We start from the raw sequence: 18408 nt of genomic DNA, 5'->3' as shown, positions 1-18408 counted from the left end.
ATTTTCTTTATTTTTATTTGACAGTAGTCCTATTTTCCCATGAACATAGCACATACCGAACCGTACCCGAAACTGTGACCCTAAAACCGTGATACGAACTGAACTGTGAGCAATTTGAACCGTTGCCCCCCTAATACACACTGTCCAGTCAATGGGTTGTACTGTAGTGGACTTTGTGTCAATTCTCAAGAAAACATGCACTGTGACAATCTGACAGTGTAACCACTGAAAATGTTTTGTACGTCTGTCCCATAACAGCCTCATTTTCACTGGCATCAATATTAAATATATTTGTTGGGCAATAACAGTGGAAATGTTCAATGTTTGTTTGTGTCTCTTCATAAATAGATTTTTAAAAATGGAACCCCAAGAAATACATACATTTCTAGCACGCTATAATAAAAGGTTTACCTTTCAGCATTGTTCTGATGGATTCATCAAAAGCAGAAGGATCTTTGCCATCCAAAACATAGAGATTCATGTCCACAAGGTCCAAGAGCACCTGGCAAAACTTGTCTGCAGGTGGAGAGTCTGGATCTTTCTCAAGAAAACACACATTGAACAAACATGAACACAATGAAAAATGTTTTTATCAAATATTTTACTACATGTAGTCAATAAATAAAAGCAACATTACCTTTCCCTGTTTCCTCAAGTATTTTTGTTTATGGTAGGAAACAAATTCTTAAAGAAACCTGAAGAGAAAAAAACAGTTCATATGACAATGAATTGCACCTCCTCCCTCTTATTTCAATGTTGTTTTTACTTTTGTGGATATTTCAGCTAACAGTTTGCTTCGTACATTGTTTAACGACATTAAGTTAAACGAACCTTCATGTTCTCAATTCATGCATTAAATGCATGTCCTTAAAAGAGAGCATGCCGTTTTCTAACGTACTACTTTGACTTCTCATGTAATGTCAAAGGTAAGACCGATTTCAGATGCAGCAAAAATTACAACAACAGTGGCTGCAAATAAATATATTTTAATTGTTAGAACAAAATTATTGCTAGGGCTAAGTAGTGACTTGATATTGGTAGGGACACGTCATGTAGTGTTCAGTGCCCTTGATGAATTGACTAACAGTTTTAGGCAGAAGTGAAATTTTAGAACAAATGCAGCTCTACCTTTTATATGTTGCCAGATGAATTTAATGACTTTCACAATCTCTTCTTCCATCAGCTAAAGCGCTGCCACACAGACCTGCAGAAAACACATGATATGAACAAACAGGAAGTTTAAAATAAATGTAAAAATATAAAAAAAAAAATAATAATAATATACTGTGTATATGTATAAACTTGCATTTCTCTCTCTCTCTCTCTCTCTCTCTCTCTATATATATATATGTACAGAGCTGGGTAGTAACGGATTACATGTAATCTGGATTACGTAATCAGATTCCAAAAATACTTTTTTAAAATACTTGTAATCAAATTAGTTACTTTTTTATGGCTTACATTATATTATTTCATATTACATATTATTTAAACAATGGCAGTAAGTTGTTCACAATTAATTGATTCTGCTAATTTTCATTTTTTAACATGTATATTTTTTTCCATAATAAACCTGCCACTTATGTTCATGATTCTTTGAGTTTTTCTATATATATATATATATATATATATATATATATATATTTGATGTAGCAGTGATATTGCTGTGAATTCCATGTTTTTCAATAATTGTTTTTGTAATGCTGTTGTTTTCTATATGTACTTAATTTTACATAAATATGTTTTAAAATGATAAAATGTGATTTTGTTTTATTCAGTGTTACTATCAGCAAACACTAACAGGTACATTAGTGTTAGTATTTTGAAGTATTAACTGTCCATACACTGCACTGTCCATACACTGCACTGCAAAAAGAATCTGCTGAGGCTCTTTTTTTCAGCCCAAGTGGACCAGAACGGAGGGAAGTGGCAACTTGGGAACCGAGAACCGGTTCTTATCCAGAACGAAGTGCGAGGAAGCATATCCTTTAATGGAGACGTCTCACCTTCGTGAATATTATAACAATGAATGCACTGAAAAAAGAGAGAGAGAGAGAGAGAGACAGCAGCACTAGCTGCAAGATACATATGGATGTGCCACAGCCTGAGAGACAGCAGGTGAATGTGTGTAATGTGTGTCTGACCTCAGTGTGTTTCCCTACCTGTCCACCACAGTGACCCTCAGTACGTGTATTTTGAAGGCATATAACTGCATGCATAGCTACATCATGCTGAATAAGACGAGTAAAGAAAACGCGACAGACTACTTATTAAAATAATCACCCTTTATTTAAATATATGAACACAGAAAATCGCTGTTAACAGGTTAATATAACATTTCCCATTCCATGACTAATAAAATAAGCGCAACTTACTCTCTGTAAAATGGCGTAATCTGAAGGGTGATGGACAAGGTTGGTGGTGTTGCCACCCTTCGCAATGACTGTAGCTAGGAAAGTCCTGCGGATTGGGCTGTCTAAGGAGCCGAAAAACTCCCATATTGTCAAAGCTTACTTTACTTTTTTCGGGTGTGGACAGAGCATCTCACTCTCCTGCTCAGAATAGCTGTGCGCCTGCATCTTCTTGTTTGACAGGTGTCAGCGTTAAGATGCAATACTGAATTGAATTGAATACTGAATTTTTACAGACATTCTGTATTCCAATAATCTCCACGAGAATATAGCATCGTATTTGATGCAATGCCAGCAGGTTTTTTGAGACTTCTGCAAGGCATCAGTGAATCTCACGAGCAATCAACGTTTAAAAAAGAGGTCTTGTTAAACGGTGTTGATATTAAAGATAGTAAATGTAATAATACATTTTTCAGACATTTGATTCATTGTCCTGCAACACTTCGACATAAATACTTCTGGAATGACCATTTTGAAAATATTAATTGGAGAGTGTTTTGGACTTATAACAATAAATACTGTATCAATAATAAAGTTAATGAAATATACTTTAAAATAATACATAACATTTATCCAACAAACCATTTCCTAAAAAGATATAAAAATGGTCTTTCTGAATCTTGTGTATTCGGTAAAATGGATACCTGAAACTATTTTACATCTTTTCTTTGAATGTATGTATGTTAAATTCTTTTGGATCGATGTGGAATATTTATTTAATATGTTAAGTGGAATCAAAATTAATATAGAGATAAGAGATGTTATTTTTTATTATGACAAAAAAGGTATAGATAAGAGTCATGTGTTTATGTTAAATCTTATAATATTACTTGGTAAATTTCATATACACAAATGTAAATGGTCTCAAAGGATACCCAATATCACCCATTTCAAGGCTGTCATGAACATTTATTTTGAAACCTTACAAGGACTCTCAAACCGCAAAGCAATCAGAACTATGGACATTTACAAAGAATTAAATTCCTCTTCTTTAAAGGAACACTCCACTTTTTTTGAAAATAGTCTCATTTTCCAACTCCCCTAGAGTTAAACAATTGAGTTTTACCGTTTTCGAATCCATTCAGCCGATCTCCGGGTCTGACGGTACCACTTTTAGCATAGCTTAGCATAGTTCGTTGAATCTGATTAGACCGTTAGCATCTCGCTCAAAAATGACCAAAGAGTTTCGATATTTCTCCTATTTAAAACTTGACTCTTCTGTAGTTACATTGTGTACTAAGACCGATGGAAAATGAAAAGTTGTGCTTTACTGGACCTTTCATCTCTGAGCCCTCACAACGAGAACACCACTTCTGCTTTAGTCACCTATTTTTAACTCTTTTGTTTATTTTATGTTCAAAGAAATGCCTGCCTGAGGCCTGGCGCCACCCCGCAACAGGTAATAAATATTAATTTGATTTTGATCTTTGGTGTAAGAGGCTATTCTGTTATTGAATTGGTCTGCCATTATTTGACTATTTAACTATTTTGTCAAAATACATTTACATAGAACATTTGATTTACTATTTTACATTAATTACACACATTAAAAAAAAAAGTAATTAAAAGCATACATGTATTTTAAATATGCTATAACAATGACTGGGATAATGTGGCTGGTGGCTTCTTGCAATAGGTAGGATGTTAGTTTTCCCCAGTAGTGGGGCAACATGGCCCCGTTTTGAGTTCAATTTTGTGCAATTACTAAACTAGCTAAATTACCAAATGTTTTTATTTATTCCCCCTAATAATATATTGGACATGCTAAACTCCTCTCCAAATACTCAATGTGCTGTTGAAATTAATGTCTAACCCAGGCAGCAGGTGACTCCGAGCCAGATTTGTTTACAAACCGGCAAATCCATTACTGTCACATACGTTTCATTGCTCTAATACAGATCCAGTTCGGGCCCGGGATTCAGTGTGCGGGAACAGCAGTCGCAAAACAGAATGCGTGTTTTTTCTGGAGTTTTACAAGACGAGACCGCAACAGTCGGTATCGTACCTCAAAAACTTCACAAAGTTAAGTCACTCAGAGTGGTCAGATTGTTCTACTAATTAATTAATTTCTTACTGACTATGTTGTGTACTCGTTAGTCGGCTTGGAGCTTTTATTTCTCTTTAGATCGGTATTGAATCGTAATGTTAGCTAACTCTTGTTATCAGAAGGCATGCTGACATACATGAAGACGGTCAGTGGCCAGTTGTTTTTTAATCGATTCTGTTATTTTTTTTCCTGTTACAGCTCCACCTGTCCCCTTTAAAACATCTGAAATGCCTTCCAGTCCTCTATGTCACTTCTCGTTTGGACATGTTCCAGATCTGACTCATTCTGAATATGGTTATTACACAGATATTATTTTTTTTTTAAATAATTGTTTGCTTGCAAGCTTTGCTCCTCAAACCCAGATAGCAACATAGTGTCGGCCAAGATCTGGTCTGTATGGAATCCAGATGTTGCTGTCTGGAAAGTGATCACTTATGGGCAAAAACAATGAGTTTATTTCCTTGCTCTGGTAACATTTTTTCAATTAAATTGTGACTCAATTAAATTATGTAACTATCCATTTTTGTAAATTATACACTATATATTAAGAAAACTTGATATTTTTTGTCTTTAAATGCTTCCTTAACTCTTTTTGGAGCTGCTCAGCTGCACATCCTAACACTTTTGGACAGAAACTCCTGTAGCTGAAATGTCTCATAATTTCAGTGTCTCACTGGCCAATACGACTTAAGCTGAGGAGTTGGAGTGACCTTAAGATTCATGGTTTGTTTTATTATTATTTTTATTATTACAGGTATGTATGTTTGCAGTAAAGGTGTACTCTGTGCTTAAAGGTGCTACACAGGATGTTTTCGTCGACTGAGAAACCAAAGACTGTTACTGAGATTTTGAAATGAGCGCATGCGTAAGAACAACCCCCCTCCTTCACAGCTCATTTCGAGGGAACGCCTCCCAAAACTTGTGCTCGAATATAGGAACACGAGTGTTTGTTTATCACCGGCATTTGCTGTGTCGTGTTAGTGGATTCATTATGTCGGACTCACCGCAGGTAACTCATAATCTGCAGTTGTTACTCCTGACAAAAACATTGCATGCGGCGCCTGTGGAAAGTTACTAGAGCACGCACGTCTCTCACAAGGAACGTCATGGCAGTGATTGACAAGCCAGAGGGCCAATCGTTTACGCGATGATCGCGTAAATGATTGGCTGATGTTTTTAAAGGATTAGTCCACTTTTAAATAAACTTTTCCTGATAATTTTCTCACCCCATGTCATCCAAGATGTTCATGTCTTTCTTTCTTCAGTCGAAAAGAAATTAAAGTTTTTGATTAAAGCATTCCAGGATTTTTTTTTCCATATAGTGGACTTCAATGGGCACCAAACAGTTGAAGGTCAAAATTAGTTTCACTGCAGCTTCAAATTGTTCTACACGATCCCAGATGAGAAATAAGGGTCTTATCTAGAGAAACAATCACTCATTTTCTAAAAAAAAAAAAAAAAAAAAAATTTTATACATTTTCCCCCGGTTTCACAGACAAGGCTTAAGCTAGTCCTAGACTAAAATGCATGTTTGAGCTGTTTTATCTGAAAGCAACTTGCACTGACATATCTTAAAATATGTCCCTGCCATTGTTTTTTCTCAAAATGCACACAAGTTATGTTTTTTTCTAGTGTACGCTTATAAAAGCTACTTAAATATCCTAATTGAACTAAGGCCTAATCCTGGTTTAGGCTAAGCCCTGTCTGTGAAACCGGGCCATAAACCAGAAATGCTCATCTTGAACTAGCTCTCTTCTTCTCCATTTGAATTCCAGCAGTGTAGACAATGCTAAGCGTATTACTGCCCTCCACGGGTCAAAGTTTGAACTAATTGTTATATACTATTGAACTATCATATTGTCGGGTTTTTGGAAGGTGGTGAAGGAGCGAGGACTCAAATGCAGGGAAGAGGGCTTTTATTAATAATTAAAAAAAAAATAAAACAAAAACACAACAAAAACTACCCCATGGGGGAAAACAGACAAGAATAAAACTTGACTAGACTGGGACTTGACTTGACTAGACTTGACTTGACACACAAGGAAAATACGACAACGAACCAGCACAGGACTGCAAACACAAGGAGAATAAATAGGAGAGCAAACAAGGCAGGTAACGAGGGAGGACAGGTGGGGCAAATCAACCAATAATCAGGTAACAAGGTGGGCGGGGTCAAGACAATAGACATGAGAGCACATGGCACAAAGAAACACATGACAAGCCATGTGCTCACACCAAACAAAACAAAGACACAAGCACATGGCCAATGAAGACAAATCACAAGCCATGTGCTTACACAAGACGAGACATGAACATGTGACTATGAAAACTCATAAGCCACGTGTTCACACAAAACAAGACAAAATGAGAGCACGCAGCCCGTGAAACACAGACTGCGTGCTACACAACACAAGACAAAAACACAACATGAAAGCACGCGGCAGGTGGAAATGACCGCGTGCTACACAAAACATGAGACAAGAGCACACGGCAAGTGAAAGTACACACAAACCATGCGCTCACAATAAAGACAGGACTGGGAGCGCGAGTGTCCGAATCCCGACACGAACTGAAACCAAACTAGACACGAGTGCCGGGATCCGAACGCCACGCTCCCAACATGAAACAAGGCATGCAGACAAGAGAGCGCACAGCCCCGAGAACACTCGAGACCGTACGCTCACACAAAAACACGACAAGAACGGGAGTGTCAGAGCTCTGTCACAAAACCAAGAAATAAACAAGACTGAAGTGACAGAACCCTGACACTACCCCCCTCTAAAGGGACGCCACCTGGCGTCCCTACGAGGGACACAAGACAAACATGACAACATACACGACACAAGACAAAAAACACACCAACAAGACAACATGACAGAACATCAGAACACAAAGACAAAGAGGGGAGGGAGGGAGGGGAGCCCAGTCAATCAACAAAACAAAAACAGAATGTCTTTAAGGAAACCAGGGAGGGACGGGAGGGTTGAGCCAGGGAGGCTCAGGCAGGTCTGGGGTCCCAGCTGAGGGCCAGGGAGGAGCCGGAGGGACAGACCAGGGCGGGACCGGCGGGACAGGCGGGACAGAAGTCCTGGCAGAGGGCCAAGGCGGTACTGGAGGGATAATCCAGGCGGGCTCCAGCAGGCCTAGGGTTCCAGCAGCAGGCCAGGGAAATACAGGGAGCTTGACTGGCGCCGGCTGGGCAGACGGCTTGACTGGCGCCGGCTGGGCAGACGGCTTGACTGGCGCCGGCTGGGCAGACGGCTTGACTGGCGCCGGCTGGGCAGACGGCTCAGTGACGGCCTCCGTGGCCGCACCAGGGAGAGCGGGCAGCTCGGCGACAGCAGCGGGCTCAGGCTGGGGCTGCTGCGGGACGGCAGCGGGCTCAGGCTGGGGCTGCTCCGGGACGGCAGCGGGCTGCTCGGTGGCGGCCTCTGTGGCCGTATCAGGGATGGTAGTGGGCTCGGGCTGACAGACTGGTCCGTGGTCAAAAGAAATTGAGTGCGTTCTCCAGGCACGCAGAACAGCCAAAACATAAAAGGCGAAGACAGCCCTCTTGGCCATGACAGGACTAACAGGGAGAGCATGCGGGGCTGGAGCGGGCTCAAGGGCTGGAGCGGGCTCACGGGCTGGAGCGGGCTCACGGGCTGGAGCGGGCTCACGGGCTGGAGCGGGCTCACGGGCTGGAGTGGGCTCTGGAGCGGGCTCTGGAGCGGACTCACGGGCTGGAGCGGGCTCTGGGAAGGCCTCCGGGCCTACAGCGGGCTCTGGGGTGGCCTCCGGGCCTTGAGGGATGGAGGAAGGCTTCCTTCTTCTCCGCCTACGTCGGCAAGGCGCTGGTATGGAGATAGCTGCCTCCAACGACACTGCAGCATCCACATCCACCTCTGGGAGAGCTGCAACAGGAGCATCCTCTCTGCAATCGAGAAAGTCCACCAGCTCCCCAAATGTCAGGTGATCCAGGCCCTTCATCGTCCACCAGCTCTGGGGTTCATCAAGGGCATAATTGAAAAGGTCCTTGAGAGAAGTGTCGTTGAGCTCCAGGCCCTCTGCAGCTCCACTGAACTCCACAGCAAACTCCCTCAGGTCAGTGCTGTCCTGACGGAGAGAGCTCAGGATCTTAAATTGGAGCATGTGCTGGAAAAGAGGGCTGGAGACAGTGGAGGCTGGTGGACGATGCAAGCCCTTCTTCTGCTGAGTCCTCATTGTGGCTGGTTCGTTCTGTCGGGTTTTTGGAAGGTGGTGAAGGAGCGAGGACTCAAATGCAGGGAAGAGGGGCTTTTATTAATAATAAAAAAAAAATAAAACAAAAACACAACAAAAACTACCCCATGGGGGAAAACGGACAAGAATAAAACTTGACTAGACTGGGACTTGACTTGACTAGACTTGACTTGACACACAAGGGAAAATACAACAACGAACCAGCACAGGACTGCAAACACAAGGAGAATAAATAGGAGAGCAAACAAGGCAGGTAACGAGGGAGGACAGGTGGGGCAAATCAACCAATAATCAGGTAACAAGGTGGGCGGGGTCAAGACAATAGACATGAGAGCACATGGCACAAAGAAACACATGACAAGCCATGTGCTCACACCAAACAAAACAAAGACACAAGCACATGGCCAATGAAGACAAATCACAAGCCATGTGCTTACACAAGACGAGACATGAACACGTGACTATGAAAACTCATAAGCCACGTGTTCACACAAAACGAGACTAAATGAGAGCACGCAGCCCGTGAAACACAGACTGCGTGCTACACAACACAAGACAAAAACACAACATGAAAGCACGCGGCAGGTGGAAATGACCGCGTGCTACACAAAACATGAGACAAGAGCACACGGCAAGTGAAAGTACACACAAACCGTGCGCTCACAATAAAGACAGGACTGGGAGCGCGAGTGTCCGAATCCCGACACGAACCGAAACCAAACTAGACACGAGTGCCGGGATCCGAACGCCACGCTCCCAACATGAAACAAGGCACGCAGACAAGAGAGCGCACAGCCCCGAGAACACTCGAGACCGTACGCTCAAGAACAGGAGTGTCAGAGCTCTGTCACAAAACCAAGAAATAAACAAGACTGAAGTGACAGAACCCTGACACATATTGCATATAAAAATTAGTTCAAAACTTTGACCTGTGGAGGGCAGTAATATTTTTGAACATTTCTGGTCATAATTTTATTGTTTACATTTCAGTTTCAACTTGGAAATGAATAACTCCTATAGACCTGATCACTGGATCAATTCACCACAAAATCTATTGATCTATTAATTTGTTACCTTGCAGGTACAGCATGTCAATTTCAGGCTGCTTTTTTATCATAGAGCCGTTTTCAAGCTGACTGCCAAAGTTGAAGACTCTCAAAAATGCTCCAATGAGGGAATAACCTGCTTCATGTGGAGTGAACTCGAACCAGGGGTCTGCAGACAGAAACACGTCCATATAACAGCTGACACAAGCACATTAACTGTCTGTCTCTTCTTTCACACAAAAACAGACCTGCTTCCTTTATCTGTTTGCTTTTCTTGTCGATCGCTGTGTAGATGGGAAGTGGGTCTTTACTCTGCTGGTTCCACTGCTCTGTGAGTGTGTGTTCATCGATCTAAAAGAGAATGCATTTCTTGTATGTTATTGTAGAGGAGACAAGGGGCAATTAGAACAATTTCTTCAATCACAAATAATTTCAAAATAAATTTTATCGATAATCTCCTCGATAAAACTTACTCAACAAGTTATCTTTATTAAGAAAAGTATTTAGAGTAAAGGCTCTCACTGTAAAAAGGAAAATAAAAAATTCTCATTCGGGAACATCTCTTATAAAATGTCTATGTGTTCCTGCAAGAACTCTAAAGACTGTCAACAGTTCCTCCAGTGACCTCATCATAAAAAAGACACTTTGAGACACTTGAAATACTGAAGGTCCTTGAGTTCATAACAGGATATTGGAGGTTCTGTCTAAAACAAAATGGTACTACTTATAGTTTATAAAAAGCTTTTTACTGAGAACATATTGAGTAAATTTTGCTAAGTAGTGTCATATAAATATTAAAGCAGTAAGGGGGAAATCTTTCTTGTAATTACTTAAAGGTGCCATCAAACGTTTTTTTTTTACAAGATGTAATATAAGTCTAAGGTGTCCCCTGAATGTGTCTGTGAAGTTTCAGCTCAAAATACCCAATAGATTTTTTTTATTTAATTTTTTTAACTGCTTATTTTGAGGCATAATTAGAAATGCACCGATTCAGTGCACGGCCCCTTTAAATCTTGCACTCTCCGCCCCCTCCCGAGACTCTATCATTGCATAAACAAAGTTCACACAGCTAATATAACCCTCAAAATGGACCTTTACAAAGTGTTTGTCATGCATGCTGCATGCATACATCGGATTATGTGAGTATGGTATTTATTTGGATGTTTACATTTGATTCTGAATGAGTTTGATAGTGCTCCGTAGCTAACGGCTAATGCTACACTGTTGGAGAGATTTATAAAGAATGAAGTTGTGTTTATGATTTATACAGACTGCAAGTGTTTAATAATGAAAATAGCGACGGCTCTTGTCTCCGTGAATACAATAAGAAACAATGGTAACTTTAACCACATTTAACAGTACATTAGCAACATGCTAACGAAACATTTAGAAAGACAGTTTACAAATATCACTAAAAATATTATGTTATCATGGATCATGTCAGTTATTATTGCTCCATCTGCCATTTTTCGCTGTTGTTCTTGCTTGCTTACCTAGTCTGATGATTCAGCTGTGCACAGATCCAGACGTTAATACTGGCTGCCCTTGTGTAATGCCTTGAACGTGAGCTGGCATATGCAAATATTGGCAGGTAGATTTGTAGTACATTGTAATCTGAACAATGTTACAATATTCATACTATTAAATATTTTTATTACCATCTATTGAAAATATTCAACACAACTTTGACCTGAATGTGACCACCTCATAAATTATGTAAGTCTGTGTTATGAAGAGTTACAGACCTCTTTCACAAATATTGTGACGACCATCGCTGCCCAGAAGTCAGTCAAGCTGAAGAGGTCTTTCTTTTTGTAATATTTCTTCAGTTTGGCAAGTGCATCTGTCCAGCTGACTTTAGGGCCACTTAGTCTCTTGATGATTTTGTCTTTCACAGTCTCCAGTTTGGTGGACCAGTCTGGTTCCTGATATAAGGAGGCCATGCACCTTCAGAGGAACAACATATGCTCTCATTTTTACATTCAACCCATCTGTGTGTGTGTGTGTGTGTCTGTGTTTGTTTGTTGTTTCTCAGGGTTCGTACCAGGTTGATCCAGAGACTCCACTCAGATAAAGGATAAGTTCCAGAAGACCTGCTTTTTCAAGTTGAACCAGGGATCCCAGCAAACCCACCATGGCTCTTTCTCCTCCTCCAGAACCCAGTAATGCAATATTTGGCACTTGATCCTGAAACACACGCAGTTTGATTTTGCAAACATTTGATGTTCAGCAGCTACAAAACCATTTTATAGATTATTTCAAGAAGGTATAGCCAGCCAGATATATGTAGTGTAAGATGTTTTACCTGACTGCAGTGTATCCCATTGTTCTGCAGGCATTGCTGAACAGTGTTTCTCCTTCTATCTATAAACTCCTCCTCATTCTTATTCAGAGAGTGTTCGATTCTCACCTCACTGTTGGTGACGGACCATGAACATCATCACATACTGCTATTTAATATATTTGGATTTCAAATATTCTTGATTTGAATACAGTTTTGTCTAATGTTTATTTTGAACAGTTATTCTCAGAATTATCCATTTTGTTATAGATTTTAATTGTGTAAGTAATGCAGCAGTACTATATAATGAAGTGCAATGCTTCAATAATTGTAGGAATCTGAGCAGGATTACCTTCCCTGGAGTTTGGATGCACTCATCTATAAAAGAGTAGAGTTGATATTACTTTGAAAAATCACCAAGGGTCCTGAATACCACAAAATAATAATAATAATAATAATAATGTGCATCTAAAATATTAACATGATCAGATTTTTTTCAAATAGCATACATGTCAAGTACAAGTGAATACAAACCTAGACTAATAGCCAAAAAAATAAATAAATAAATAAAAGTGACGTTAAGCTAAATATTAAGTGTTTCAGCTTAAAAGGGCCAGATTTACTAAACAGGGCAAATTAGTGTAAGAGCGCAATCCCAAAAAAAAACGTAGATGGAAGTGGAAAGTTCTGCACATGATCTACTGATGACACGCAAATTAAAGAACACAGACTCAGCCGGATCATTTCCATAATGACCAACACAATCTACCAAGAGCAGCACACATTAGTGTCTGGTTGAGACATGCTTTTTTTGGGTGGTAAATAATGGCACAAATACCAGTAAACTGACTAGCACAAAGCCATGGAGGGCTTTGAATGTGATGAGAAGTATCTTATATAATGGACGGTCAGCCAATGTAGTCTGTGTAAAATGTGGAAGATTTTTATTAATCAGAATATAAAGATTTAAGTATAATATATAGCATTTTTTATTCTCCTATTATAATCATGTATCTGACTATCTGTAGAGGCCTGAGAATGGAATGTGCTTGCATATGTTGGAGCCTCTGCCATTAGATATACAGTATGGTAAATGTGCCTACGCTGTGTGTCTCGTTTTTCGATTAAAGAATATTATAGGATGAGTGGGGCCTCTAATATAAATAGGTTGGGGTCTTTCGTTCCAATTTTCAAAACAGACTGGAATCACAGCCAACAAATGGAAGAACTGATAAAACAATATTGGTGCAGAGTTTAAATTTGTTTTATATGTTTAGCCTATTGATCCCACCTGGGTGGAGAGCTATAGGAAAACTATAAAAAGATTGTGTGAGAGCTGGTCTGGCAGTTGTGTTCTGCAGACCAACTTGGTTTGACGAAGAATAAGGGTCTTATCTAGTGAAACAATCAGTAATTTTAGGAAGAAAAAAAAAAATGTATATGCTTAATATAAACAAATGATCGCCTTCCAAGTGCTTCCGCCAAAACCGCACTTCGTATTCTTCAAAAAGCTTACGCTGTATGTCCTACACTTTCCCTATTCTACTATGGAACAAACACATTTTTTCAGTGAGTAGAATAGGGAAGGCGCAGAAAGTACAGTGTAAGCTTTTTGAAGAATACAAAAGTGCGGTTTTGGCAGAAGCGCTTGGAAGGCGATTTGTTTATATAAAGCATATACATATAAATTTTTTTTCGGAAATGACTGATCGTTTCACTTGATAAGACTCTTATTCTTCATCTGGTATCGTTTAAAGCCCTTTGAAGCTGCACTGAAACTGTCATTTTGACCTTCAACCCTTTGGAGGCCATGAAGTCCACTATAAGGAGAATAATCCTGGAATGTTTCATCAAAAACCTTAATTTCTTTTCGACTGAAGAAAGAAGGACATGAACATCTTAGATGACATGGGGATGAGTAAATTATCAGGAAAAATGTTTGACAATTTTGAAAGTGAACTAATCCTTTAAAATAGAGTCTAGGCCTTTAAAATAAATTTTTTTGAAGGCAGATTATCGCCATCTGGTGAGAGTATAAAAAGAAAATTGTGTAATACCATACATACTTCTACAGCTCTCTATGGATAAGCTTGTGAATTCCCTAGTTGTTTTTGGACATATTTACCTAATTTTTTTAGGTTGAGAATATGAATACCCTAGTGAAAAAAGTATACTTTATTGTATTTTAAATATATTCCCTTTTTCTATAGTACATTGCAAATATACTTACAAAAAATGTACTATCATTAAATATATAAAAAGTATATAGTATCATATTTATACTATATACATATATAGTACATATATATACTTGAAGTGTAAGTTTAGTTTATTTTTTTAAAGTGTATTTATTTGCACTTTATAAAAATATATTTGAGGTGTATTTTAACTGTGTACTGAAAATGATCATTGTAACAATGCACTGAAAGTATATTTAAAAAATACATTATTTAATATCCTGAAGTTGTATCTAAAGTTAAATTTGAGTATATATTTTTTAAGTTTTTTATATTATATTTTACAATCCTACACACAAATCTATATTAAACAACACACCAGCAGCACAAGTAACGTTACATGCGAAAAAAATATGTCGAGTGGTTAAACCATAGGGTTAAACTTATCGGAATTCAAATGTCTCTTCAACTTGGTCTGTGACCAATCAGATTTTGTTGCTCACTGCCTTCAGCCAATCAGAGCTGCTGACGGTCCTTGTCTGAATCCCCTCGCTCAGTCAGTCAGGTTAAGTATAATGTCGCAATGTGTAATTTATTTAATAAAACACAAACACTGAAAGCGCAATACATCGCTCAATCTTGGGGATTCTGACCAGTTCAATCAAGTGATATCGCAGACTGACCGTGATGGCGACGATAACCGGCTAATCTCCTATCCTATCCTACGCGATCCTGAAAGAACCAGAGAAAGGTCCTGCTGGAGGTGAGTTGTAGTCTACCAGCTAACAAACTTTATTTTATTTTCTTTAACAAACGGAGAGCGATATTTCGGCTTGATATCTCCTTTTTGAGTTTTTGTGTGGTGGTTTTTGGCAAATGTTTGTATGCAGCACCAAAACATTCATATGATTGGTCAAATCGGCCCGTATTCTGTACGATATTAATTCAGAAAGTGTTGTATGCTTGACTATAATGTACTGAAAACAATATCGACATGCCATACTGATACAGTTCCTTGCTGTTAATCGTCATTTACTGTTCAGAAATAGTATTGGTTCAATGTAGGATTTAGACAGACTATTGTAAACGTGAATAAAGAGTTGAACATGCTGTCTTATATCTGTGGTATATTCTGTCAACAGATGCTGTTCTTCACGAGTCTCTGCGGTCATCATTGTGCCATCAGACACAATGAGAAGCTCATCAGAATATTTCTTTTATGAAAAACCTGGTAAGTTTTGCTGAATCTATGTTAAGTTTAAATAAAAAAACATTGGATTTGTCAATGAAATATGTCTCTTCATTAGTGATGTTCTTACATTTTATTTAATTTAGTGGCCTTGAAAACAAATGCATTCAACTTTGGGAAAATGTGTTCAACTGTATTTAAATAGTAGCACAACTGTATTGTGTGAGATTATGTAATTCAAAGTACAGTAGTCAACATTTGAAGTGGATCAAAGAAGTTCAGCAAAGTTGTCCTAAGAAGAAGGTTTTAGGACAACTTTGATTAAAGGTTTCAAATCCGCTTCAAATGTTGACTATATTATACAAAGTATAAGTAATAACAAAGTGTATTGTTATTGACTGCAAAGTGTGTAATGTTTAGTATTTGGAATAAGCCAAAGGTACTATTACCTCTAAAATAATATATTCAGTGTATATTGCTTGTGTTTTCTGAAGACACTAGTAATTATTTTGTAATATACTTAAATCACAAATAAAGTGTACTTATAACGCATATAAAGTGTACTTATAACACAAAGTGTACTCATAACAGAAATAAAGTATACTTATAACACAAATAAAAGTATACTTATAACACAAAAAAAATATACTTATAATACGACATATATTTATAACACAAATAAAATATACTTATAACACAAATTAAGTACACTTTAATATCACTAATCAAGCATGTAATTAGTCCCTACACAGGCATATACTTAAAGTGTACTAAGTATACTTGAAGTTGTTCCAATTTAGCACACAAAAGTACACTAAATATACTTAAAGTTGTATTTTAATACTACTTAATTACAACTAAAATATACTTTAGCACACTTTAAGTTAACTAATCATTAACACACTTGAGATATACTAATAATTAGTCTTGCTGCAAGTATATTTAGCATACTTTTTTTTCACTAGGGTATATATTTAGACATTCTCAAAGACTATTTCTTATCAAGATTTGAAGTGTTAGTTTTTGGATTGTGATTACAGTCGAACCTAAACATTGTGTTAGAAAGAGAACGCAAAGAAGTATTTTGTTACCCATTTTTTGATCTAGAATTCATAAAAAATGCCATACTTTTTATGCTCTTGACACAGAGCTCCTGCAAAAAAAAAAAAAAAAACGCAGAACAATGGGCGAAGGAACAAACCTGTACTTTCAAGTGCACAGTTCGTGTGTGAATAATGTGTGTGTGAATGGGTGTTTATTTCAGTCTTGATGTTTTATAGTGTCACTCCTTCACTGCTGTGAGCTTTTCCTGCATTATGACTGGATTATTGAATGGATTTCACATATTCTCAAAACTTTGCTCTGTGTCACAGACGGTGCTTCATAGGTGTGTGTGTGTGTGTGTGTGTGTGTGTGTGTGTGTGTGTCTAAATCACACTCTTGATGTTTTAGAGTGTCACCCCTTTACTGTTGTGTAAATTTTTTCAGAATTGTGGCCAATTTGTAGATTGTACACACCAAAATTCTCTGAACTTTTGTGTTTTTGTCGATTTCCCATTCATTTCCTATGGTCGGTCATTTTTGACCGAAGAACACAAGTGTAACTATTTTTTTTACAACCACTTAGACTTTTCGAATCATTTGAATTCGATTTATTTCCTATGGTCGGTCACTTTTGACCAAAGACAACAAGTGAGACTATTTTTTTTACGACCACTTAGCATGCTCGAATCATGCCCTCAATTTTTTTTTTGTGTTCACATTCCAAATGCCATAAAAGTCACAAAAAGTTTCGTACCATTCCGATGAAGTTGCGATTTTTAACATTTCAAAACAGAAAAGTTTTTGGTCAAAAGTGACCGAAGAGCACCAGAGGGCTAAAGTAGACATTTCAAGCTTTCTATAGATTTATTTCTTTTGTCTGTGAGGCAAGTAGCCGGTTCATTGTGAAAACAAACAGATGTGCTTTCTCTATTAAACAGAAGTCTTTAATAGAGTCAGATAAATAGCCTACATTAAAAAAACGTCTTTGACTGATGTATTTTCAGATTATTGGTTCAAAATTGCAGGAGTATGTTTTAGACATACAATTACAGAATAGTAACACTGTGCAGATGTTTATGTCTGGAAATGTGAAAACTTTGTCATCCTGAAAATAAATTCCCCTTTAACATTTTTCACCCTCATACTGATCGTGTATTTATTATGGACTTTTTTAGTGTGCAGATCATTGTTATGCTATTTAATTGTTATTAAATCTAATTACTGAAAAAGGCTGCATGGATTCATTCTGTCTACTGCTGTCACAATCCAGTACTAAGCCTTTTTATTGCCCCAATATTGCTGAAAAGATATTAGTTACATAAAGCTTTAAATTGTATACTCACTATTCTTGTATAGTCTTGTAAAATCCTGAGACTTCACCAGCAACACAACAGCTGTTTTCTCTTTGACAAGGCAGAATATGCCTTTTTATAGGGCTCTGAAGCTAAATTGCATCATAAGGGGTGGAGATGGTTCCCATAAATGAATAAAAACAAACACAGACAACGAAAGTTTGGCATTACTTCCATGTAATTTACTTAGAACTTGAGCATGTAAATTCCTTGATTTTTTTTTTTTTTTTACTGGTGAGTAACACGCCTTCTGAAACTATTTTAAAGAGTATTTTGCTAGCATTTGCAAAATCCATGTCACATTGTACCATTATTTTAAAAAGCAAAATGAAGGCAAAATGGAAATTAAAAAGGTTTAAAAAGTCTTTGTGTCAACTACACTTCATAAGTCATTGTCCTTCAGCTATACCCTGGTGGTCTCAGTATCTTCACTTAGTGTTTGCCAGTTTTTAATCACAGTTTTACGTTGTTGTATCAGTTTCACAAAAGTTCTTGATTGTTTACAAAGCTAAGCAAGGAATTTGATCAATTTCAAATCAATCTAAGTCTGTAATTATTCTGTCAATGTGTATTTTGTGTCTCTGTGAGTGCCATTCCTAAAAAACAAAACAAAAGGGAAAAAGGTAACGCTTTAGATTAC

At 38.0% G+C, this 18408-nt stretch overlaps 1 protein-coding gene across 1 annotated transcript in view; it reads right to left on the bottom strand.

Moving 5' to 3' along the window:
* The window catches only part of LOC125266162 (cytosolic phospholipase A2 gamma-like), a 35114-nt gene extending 17257 nt beyond the window's left edge, over window positions 1–17857 (bottom strand). The window contains exons 1-11 of the mRNA XM_048186614.1: window positions 17760–17857; window positions 12359–12384; window positions 12031–12139; window positions 11770–11912; window positions 11471–11672; window positions 9974–10076; window positions 9754–9894; window positions 1166–1204; window positions 959–969; window positions 638–650; window positions 412–537 (exon numbers count right to left, since the gene is read on the bottom strand). Coding sequence (XP_048042571.1) covers window positions 412–537; window positions 638–650; window positions 959–969; window positions 1166–1204; window positions 9754–9894; window positions 9974–10076; window positions 11471–11672; window positions 11770–11912; window positions 12031–12139; window positions 12359–12384 — 913 coding nt within the window. The 5' untranslated portion in view covers window positions 17760–17857. The remainder of the gene's footprint in view (window positions 1–411; window positions 538–637; window positions 651–958; window positions 970–1165; window positions 1205–9753; window positions 9895–9973; window positions 10077–11470; window positions 11673–11769; window positions 11913–12030; window positions 12140–12358; window positions 12385–17759) is intronic.
* Between the last annotated feature and the right edge of the window lie 551 nt (window positions 17858–18408).

The sequence above is a fragment of the Megalobrama amblycephala genome, linkage group LG4 (assembly GCF_018812025.1).
Source record: "Megalobrama amblycephala isolate DHTTF-2021 linkage group LG4, ASM1881202v1, whole genome shotgun sequence".
Lineage (NCBI taxonomy): Eukaryota > Metazoa > Chordata > Actinopteri > Cypriniformes > Xenocyprididae > Megalobrama > Megalobrama amblycephala.
This window is presented reverse-complemented; position numbering and strand designations above follow the sequence as displayed.